Below are 9,529 nucleotides of genomic sequence, written 5' to 3'. Positions count from 1 at the left end.
TTTTTGTATCATTATTAGCACAACCTATTTGTAGCGGTAGAATCCAGAAGAAATGAAATAAATGTACGGCTGCAAACGAATCGAGCCGAGTCGAGTATGTGAGTGTTCATGTTTGTGTTCATTTAATATCAGCTTGTTCAAGTTTGATTCATGTTCGTTTGAGCTTTATTGTATGTGTTCATGTTTGATTCATTTAAATTAATGAGTGTTCATGTTCGGTTCATGTTAATTCGTTTAGTGCTTATTGAGCTTGTTCACGAACATATTTAACGAATTTTTTTTAACTATCAAACAAACACGTTCATGAACATATCTATGAACAAACACATTTATAATAAAAGCAATTGTTTATGTAAGAAAGGCAATGATTATTTATATTTATTAATTCTATAGTCAAATATTAATTATTTTTATCGAGCTTATTATCGAGTTCAAAATCAAACACGAATCGAGCTTTTGTCGAGCTTCTTATCGAGCTTAATGTCGAGCTTGTTCACGAACTTCAAATGATGCTGTTCGCGAACATAAATGAGCCGAACGCATTAGTGTTCAAGTTTGTTTATATAAGAATCGAGTATTTAAAATATTGTTCAAGTTTGTTTGTTTAGTTAATAAAACGATCACAAACGATAATCGAACCGAACAACGAGTAGCTCGTTGAACGTTTGGTTCGCTTGCAGCCCTAAATAAAGGGATAACTCTCCTCCTCTTCGATTTTTAAAAACACTTTTTTTTTAATTTTTAAATATCATAATACCTATTTAAATTGATTTTTTCATTAACTGCTGGCTGCCAGTTTTGCTTATGTCAAAATCTTTTGGATTAGGCTTGAATTGATCAAAGAAATCATGTAAAAATAGACCTCTCTTACAGTCTTTCTAATAATCCAATGGTGTGAATAAGCTCCGAGGCTGCTTAAATTAATTCCTTTTTATATGGCTTTAAGCTTCTGAAATTAATTAAGGTGGTGTGAACAATATTATTGGATCATAATATACAGAAATTATTATTTATAGTGTCCAAAGTTTATTAAATTTAGCAAAGCCATAATGACCAATAGAGTATTATTCTTTATTGATCAATATTTCATTTGGAATCCTCTATATCTAGAGCTAAGGATTAAGGAGAGAGAAAACTCTGCAAGAGTCTGCTCTTTTAATCTTGCTGTACTTATCCCAAGTTAATTTATATTAGTAGACTTCATCATAATGGATTTTTTTTTTTCGCTTACTATGCTTTGGAATATATTATTTGTATTGGAAATTTTTAGAACTAAATTCAGATTTATTTTATTTTTTATTTCAATGAACTTTCGATCAAATACAATGTCTTGATAAATACAATGTCTTGATAAGATGAACTGAGTAACACTAAAAGTGATTCGATCTGAGTACATAACTAGATTAGGTTTTTGTTATTCATTCTTAAATATATATAATTTATTCTTGCTTGGTAAACATTTTTGTTCAATGAACCTTCTTCTCCCACACTTTTTCCTAAGGGTATCAATTTCGGGTCATGGGTTGGGTTCGGGTCGAACCTCAAATGGAACAGCACTACTTGGGTCAACTCGAACCCGACCTGTTTTTGCAAACGGGTCAGTTTTGGGACGCTAACCATTTCAACTTCAGGTCCAGGTCAATTCAATATGACGCGAATGATCAGGGGAAATTTTCGAGTCAAAAAAGGGTCAATCTAAGATTTTTGAGTAAAAATCAGGTCAAAATGGGTTAATTTCGAGTTTCCGTGTCAACCTGAACCCGACCCAATTTTGAAGCGGGTCGATTTGTTGAACCCAAACCCGACCTATTTTGGGTAAGGGTATCTACTTAATTTTGATTTATCTTTGTGATCTATTTAATAGTATCAATTTCTATCATTATATGAACTATCTATTAGTACTAATTAATTTATGTTGAACATTCCAAATGCATTATATCTAATTTGCACTTCAATTTAAAACCACACAAATTTCAACTACTTTGAATCAAATAACTCCATAAAAAATTTTATCTCCTAAGAACTTTGTCAATTTATATGATTGTATCTCTTCTCATACATTTATTTAAAATAAATACATTTAGATTTAATTATTTAATTTAAAATAAATTTATTTATTTAAATTAATTAATTAAAAAATCATGTTCATCCAAAATCAAGAAGATTTAATTTAATTAAAATATTTCCAATTTCTAACATAGTTGAAACCATAAATTATGCATATAATTTATATTTCAAAATTAAACCAAAAACAAAAGAATATAAAAAAATTATTATTATTATTATTTTATCCCATCCCATCCTATTATTTTTGCCCAGTCGCTTTTTTTGCCCACCTCACAAATCATAGCAACCATCGAAATTTAATAATCCCAAATAAATAATTTAATACATTCAAACCACATGGAACAATTACTTACAGTACCATGAACAGGAATTAGCCACTACGCGTTATTTGGCCCCCTCCTATACGAACTTTTATTCGGTCCGGTGAACGTACGCTCCTTTATGTTCGGTCATCAATATTTTAGCGCCACGTAGCATGAAGAAAAGTCTCCGACCCGACCAGCTGTTTTTTGGGTTCTTGCACGTGCTTTTTTTAAAATCCTTAACGAGCCGAACAAAATCCCATCACCTTTGGATATATTTCAAATACCTAGCAATACCAAGCAAATACCAAACTGTACCTAGTTTTTTCTAGCAATACCGAGCAAATCCCTAGCAATACCGAGCAAATACTGAGTTGTACCGAGTTGTACCGAGTTTTTTCTAGCAATACCGAGCAAATCCCTAGCAATACCGAGCAAATCCCTAGCAAATACTAAGTTGTACCGAGTTGTAAAAAACTCGGTACAACTCGGTATTTGCATGATATTGATCTTCATAGAGCGGTATTTCTCATTTTTGCAAAGCAATACCTAGCAAATACCGAGCAAATATCGAGCAATACCGAGAAAATCACGAACATAGCATTCCCGGGTTCTGCTCCGGGTCAAGTCGTCGGGCCGCGCGGTTTAGAGTAAGAGCACGTGACGACATGTTATTGGCGGCCGAACGTAGCTCTACGTCCGATCAGATGATGACGTAATAATTGTTCCTCCTATACAGGCAAAAATTCCATATTTTTAATCCATCTTATTATAAATGAAAAAATCTCGCAGTTAAATTTCTTCTTTTTTAATCAAAACGTCACATTCTTTTCACGACCTAATTATCCAAATTACGCTTGCCCCCCATTGATTCTCCTCTATTATAAGATGTCTCAATAGTGCTCGTCCGTTCTATAATTGTAAAGCCGGCACAGCTTCTAGAGTTTTGTATAATCTCTCTCTCTCTCTCTCTCTCTCTCTCGGTGTTCCATCTTTCATGGGGCTCTGCGCTTCTTCTGAGTCTGTGCAAAAGAAGGAGAGAGATAAGAGCATAGCATACTTAGTTGGAGATTTATGTCCGAGGTGCTGTGATGGTGATAAAGGAATTTCAAGGCTTGCTTCTCTTTACTCCAGGCAAGGGAAAAAGGGGCCGAATCAGGACTCTGCAATCCTCTACCAGGTATGGGATTTATATGCCGAAGCCCCAAATCTTTTTGTTTGTTATCACTGGTTTTTAGTTTAAGTAAAAGAAAAAGTTGGCATCTTGGTTGCAGTTTTCTTGTTGGTGTTTGAGAGTTTGTTCATCTGGATGAAAGAGATCGAAATCCATGGTTTTCTTTCTAAATAATCCAACTTTCTAGGCTAAGTTGAAAGATTTGAGCTTTCTTCTCACATATATTTTTGATTTGGGGATTAAAAAAAACTTTTTTGCTTCTTTTACTTGAAATCCTAGTAAGGAATCTCCAATAAAAGAGTTAGGTTTGGTGTTTGGTGATGGATTCAGTTTGTTTTCTTTCTTTGGAAGCTGGATTGGTGTATTTATTGAAGGTTCAACTGAAAGATGACTTCTGGTAGAGTATCCTTCAAATGATTCTCTTAATAAGTTGAGATTTTGGAGATGGATTCTCCTAACGATGCGTTATTATTGACATGCCTTGTTCGTAATAATTTCTTGTTTTTTATTGGAAATATTCCTCTGAATATCTGCAATATAGCCATGTGGGTGACAACAAAGCTTAATAATTATAAATAAAGAAAGACACCAACTTGATAAATCTTGTCTTCTTCTTATTTATATCATATTGCAGCTAAATTATGGAGACTAACTTGAGAGATTTCCTTCTTTGTTGTAATTGTAGGGGTTTGGAATGGAAGATGGTGTGTTTTGTGGAGTTTTTGATGGTCATGGAAGGAATGGTCATATAGTCAGCAGGCTAGTGAGAGACTCTCTACCCTCTCTTCTGCTGCGGCATCGCGTTGACAATGCCTATGACTCGAGTGACTGTGATGACATGAGCTCAATCGATGACCGGCTCAGCTCAGCTTCATCGCCAGAGCTTTTTGATGAGTGGAAGGAAGCCTGCATCAGTGCATTCAAAGCCATGGATAAGGAGCTTGAGCTCCACCCAAAGCTGAACAGCTTCCATAGTGGAACCACAGCAGTGACCATCATCAAACAGGTAACAGAACATATCAAAGCTCAGAATTTTATCACAAATTTCATCGCCATAGCTTGTGAATTCTCATATTTCACATGATCTGATTTACAGGGAAGTGATTTAATCATCTCTAACCTTGGTGATTCAAGGGCAGTATTGGGAACTATATCAGAAGAAGGTTACTTAAAGGCTGTTCAGCTAACCACAGATCTAAAACCAAATGTTCCCCGTAAGGAAGCTCTTCATTGTCAACTTACTAATTGCTTATATAACTTAATAAGCAGGAATAATGACTCAGTAATCTGTTATGCAGATGAGGCTGAGAGGATAAGGAAGAACAACGGTCGAGTTTTCGCATTACGGGATCAGCCTGACATACAAAGAGTATGGCTACCTGATACAAATTTTCCTGGCCTTGCCATGGCTCGCGCTTTCGGAGACTTTGAGCTTAAGAACTATGGTGTTATTGCAATTCCTCAAGTCTCATACCGCCGGTTAAGAAACAGAGATCAGTTTATAGTTCTTGCAACAGATGGGGTAATTGATTTAACTAAGTTCCTTCGGTTGAATTCAATCCTGATGAGTTTTTCCAGTTTTCTGAATCATAATTGTGAATGTTACAGGTTTGGGATGTTCTTAGCAATGAGCAAGTTGTGAAGATTGTTTGGTCAAGTTTATTGAAAGGAAAGGAGCCATCCAAAGCAGTAGTGAAAGCAGCAGTTCGTGAGTGGAAACGAAAGTATCCTTCTCATAGGGTAGATGATTGCTCTGTAGCTTGCATCTTCTTTGATGATAGATGAAGTGGTATTCATGGCGGTTCAGAAGCTAAGCAGACCTGTAAACTCAGTTCACAACCAGAACAATTGAGTAGAGAGCTTGAAGAAAAATGGAAGAAAGAAGAAGATTAGTGCGGTTGTATATATTTTTCAGCACTAGCTATTGTGACTAGTTTAAGCTCCTTTTTCTTACCTTTTTGACTGGGATAATTGAGCTTCTTGTGAGCTCTCTTTTCTAGTCTGAGTACACCATTGGTGTGAAGCGGCAGACCTTCTCATAGTTCTATCTGATAATAGTTTATATGTATATATTTAAATGAGCATTTCCACCCTTTGGCTAATTTGATTTGAAGTCAGTGCTTGAAGCATTTTGCTCCAATATGGAAGCTGTGTTTAAGCATTTGTTTAGGAGAACTACTTCTTATTAATAATTATAATTAATTATTAATCTTTAATGATTATGATTGAATTTGTTAAACGCTTAAAAAAATGGGGGAAGAAAGCTGAAACTTAAAAAAAGGAGCCTTCTAATAATTTTGCTGAATACGCGGGATGGAGACCACTTGTTGGGGGACAAAATGTCAAAAACCTGTATAAGAATTTATATTCTTAATGAAAAATATATTTTTGTTATTTTATGCATAACAGTGGATGAGTGACTTTACCCTTAGAGATATGATACGAAATGAGCTTATACGTAAAAAGAATGGAGTAGCTTCAGTTGAAGATAAGATTAGAGAGAGGCGCCTTAGATGGTTTGGTCAAATAAAACGGTGGCCTTCTAATGACCCAGTTAGGAAAATAGCGGTATTAGATTTTGATTTATGTTAAGAAAGGTAGAGATAGACTTAAAAAGATTTAGTTAGAAAATATTAGAACTGATTTGTCTTTATTAGATTTAAACGAGAATTTGATTTTTAACATGATAGAAATAGAATGGAGAAAAAGGATTCATGTAGTCGACCCCACGTAGTGGGACAAAGGCTTGAGGTTGTTGTTGTTATATGTTATGCATACTAGTTTAAGGTTTCATTTGGAACAATTTTTTTACTGCTTCTTAAAACAACTTTTTAGTACAAAAATTAAAAATTTTATACTAAAAACTGCTTTAAAAAGAATTAGGAAAGTCGTCCCAAATGAAGCCTAAGTCCATGTGAATTAACTTTTTGTGCTTAGAATTTAAAAAATTATTAACAACTTCATAAAATTAAAATAGATTCATTTTATAAATGTTTTTATAATAAATAGATAAAGTTTATAAACTTATTAAATAATTCTACATATGATTAAATAATAAAATGAAGTGTGAAAAAGCAATTGGACTGGATGATATTTTAGTAGATGTGTGGAAATATTTGAAAAAGATATCAGATAAATAAAAAATGAGTGTGTTGATTTCTATTTGTAAGATTAAAGGTGATGCACAAGAGTGTATGAATTATAGATAAATTAAGTTAATGTGTCATATACTAAAGGTATGGGACAAAGTAATTCAGCATAGGTATAAAAGAGTTATGGGACAGCGTGATATTAATGTTGGTCAAAATCAATTTGGATTCATACTGAGTAGTCTACTATGGAAGCTATACATTTATTGAAAAATTTCATAGAGAAGTATTGGGAGAATAAGGAGGATCTACGTATGATATATATTAATTTAGAGAATGTATATGATAAATTTTCAAGAAAAATATTTTGGAGAGCTTTAGAAAAAAAGAGTTAATAATGCTTATATTTAAAGAGTTGTTATTTATGTTCAAACATGTGGTGGTTTGACCAGATATTTTCCTATTTTAGTTGGATTACATCAAAGATTAACTTTAAGCCCATATAATTTTGCTTTAGTTGTGGATGTTATTGCTAGACATTTGCAAGAAAATGTACTTTGGTATAGGCTTTTTGGTGATGATATTCTTATTATTGATAGGACTAGAGAGGGATTAGAAGGAAATTTTCAATTATGGAAGTTAATCTTAAAAGTTTAAATATTTTTGTTTGAGTACATCTAAAGTCAAATATATTGAGTATAATTTTAGTAGTAATAAATCTAGTTAGGAGACTGGGACTTTTGTCGATCATGTCATTAAAAAGAGTACACATTTTAAATATCATGGGTCTATTGTTCAAAGTGATGGTGAAATCGATGGGGATATTATTAGTAAAATTCAAGTTGGATGGTTGAAGTGGAAGAATGCGTCGGGCCTAATGTGTAATCGAAAAAGACCCCTAAAAGTTAAGGAAAATTTTTATAAGATTATATACAGTGAGATCTACAATGCTTTATGGTACAAAATATTGACCATTCAAAGGGAAGCATAAAATTAGGTTGTGGTGCATAAATGAAGATGCTCAGGTGGATGAGTAGCATTACTCTTAGAGACAAAATGTGAAATGAGTATATATAGGAAAATGTTGGAGTAGCTCCAATAGAAAATAAGATTAGAGAGGGTCGCCTTAGGTTTATTTGGTCACATAAAACATCAACCTTCTTATGATCCGGTTAGGAGAGTGGATGTATTAGATTTGGTCTATGTTAACGAAAGTATGAGTTAGACCTAAAAAGACTAGGTTATGAAGTATCTTTTTTTTATTAGATTTAAATGAGAATTTGACTCTTAATATGACACAATGGAGAAAAAAGATTCACGTTGTTGACCCCACGTAGTGAGATAAAGATTTGATGTTGTTATTGCCGTTATTGTTAATCAAACTAATAACAAATTTGAGAAATATTTTTATAATCATATTATATAAATGTGAAGCAAGAAATTATACTTATATAATTTTGAATTAAATAAGACTCGACCTTCATCAGCTCCCAAAACTACTTCAGTGTCCCCTCTTCAAACAACATATGAAATATTTCTTTTTCATAAACGAAAGCTTAGCCCCTAAGCTGCATGTTCATGCACAGGGAAGAGCTCGCAATGAAAATAAGAAAAAAAGCACTCTATTTTCTATGAGACTGAGGATTCGTTTGGGACGGCTTTCTTATTTTTAATTTTTGTATTAAAAAACTTATTTTAAGCAGTAAGAAAGCCTACAAAAAAATAGGCCGTTGACAAACGATCGACTTTGAGAAAGATTGGCGGCCACCGACTCTCCTCCACTCTAACTTCCACTCCAATGATGAGATCTCCTGCCACCCTTTGTCAATGCTTCACGCAAAAATCAACCCGCCCTCTCGCTCAACTTCCACTCCAATGCCTCAATCCCTTGGCTGACCATTCAATTCTTCCGCCGATCCACTATATCAGATATTCATCCTCAGCTATTCTTCTTTTACTAATTTCTCTATTTTTCTGGCTATTTCATTCTGCACATTCATCCTTCTTTCATGCTATCGAGGAACGATCTTAATATTAAAGAGAGCTCACCCATCAAAATTGGAGATATCCCCTTTTACCTCAATTTAATTTTTTTTCTAACATAAAAAATGTTATTCAAACTAAACTCACCACTGAAAATCTCATTAAGTTATTTTACTATTTTCTAAAGCAATTTTTTTATAAAAAATTTCTAAAAAACTTTTTAGAAAACAACAAAAAAACGGTGACAAACAAAATCTAAATTCTTTAAAAGAGTGATTTCTTGAAATATAAGTTCCTGCTGTTTTAAAGAAATTCATCTGGACAGATTATGTAGAGGTTCCATACTCAATCTCCAATCAACTAGAAATTATTCTATGCAAAGTCCGAATAAAAAAACCATCGGTATTGTTGACATACACTCACATATTCGAATAATTCTTCTCGTCCAATATGTTACCTTAAGATTAGAGAACTCCAAAAAGGCAAACAGAGACACAAACTGTGATACATATATGGACGCAAGGACATTGAGGAACTGCTTTGACAGAGAAAATAGTGATCGATCAGCTAAATAAAAAACCACCATAAATAACTTAGTCCCTGAAGAAGCAACTCTGCAGGCGAATATCATAACCTCGGACGCGCAAATTTGCACTGAGCTTCTGGCGTTTGCCGCTGCGTGACTGTACCTTAATTTTGAGAAAATACACGTATGATCCATCTGGGAACGTAGTTGTATGACGGGTATCCCACCACCGCTTAGCCACAATCACCTTATGGAAAATCCAAATATCTTCATCAGTTACTGGTAATCCAGAGCGCTCGAGGGATCCTTTATTTGTCTCGTTGATTCTATCCACCACGAATCGGCCGAGCTCCTGAATCTCTTTATTCTTCTTAACGTTGTGAAATAC

The 9,529-nt window shown here is 33.8% G+C and overlaps 1 protein-coding gene across 1 annotated transcript; it reads left to right on the top strand.

The window, feature by feature from the left end:
- The first annotated feature begins 3,278 nt into the window (after positions 1-3,278).
- LOC110112047 (probable protein phosphatase 2C 12) lies at positions 3,279-5,683 on the top strand. The gene is made up of 5 exons (XM_020844122.2): positions 3,279-3,549; positions 4,229-4,549; positions 4,640-4,757; positions 4,842-5,065; positions 5,152-5,683. The coding sequence occupies exons 1-5, from the start codon at positions 3,367-3,369 to the stop codon at positions 5,326-5,328; spliced, it is 1,023 nt and encodes a 340-aa protein (XP_020699781.1). The 5' UTR covers positions 3,279-3,366; the 3' UTR covers positions 5,329-5,683.
- The last annotated feature ends 3,846 nt before the right edge of the window (positions 5,684-9,529 follow it).

Source organism: Dendrobium catenatum, unplaced genomic scaffold (genome assembly GCF_001605985.2).
Source record: "Dendrobium catenatum unplaced genomic scaffold, ASM160598v2 fragScaff_scaffold_362, whole genome shotgun sequence".
NCBI classification, from domain to species: domain Eukaryota; kingdom Viridiplantae; phylum Streptophyta; class Magnoliopsida; order Asparagales; family Orchidaceae; genus Dendrobium; species Dendrobium catenatum.
Note: the sequence above shows the minus strand (reverse complement) of the source record. Positions and strands in the feature narration are given on the sequence as shown.

Coding starts and splice junctions, on each gene's coding strand:
- LOC110112047 (XM_020844122.2), top strand. CDS start 3,367: ATGGGGCTCTGCGCTTCTTCTGAGTCTGTGCAAAAGAAGGAGAGAGAT. Junction 4,550..4,639: donor CAGTGACCATCATCAAACAG/GTAACAGAACAT, acceptor TCTGATTTACAG/GGAAGTGATTTAATCATCTC. Junction 4,758..4,841: donor TCTAAAACCAAATGTTCCCC/GTAAGGAAGCTC, acceptor TCTGTTATGCAG/ATGAGGCTGAGAGGATAAGG.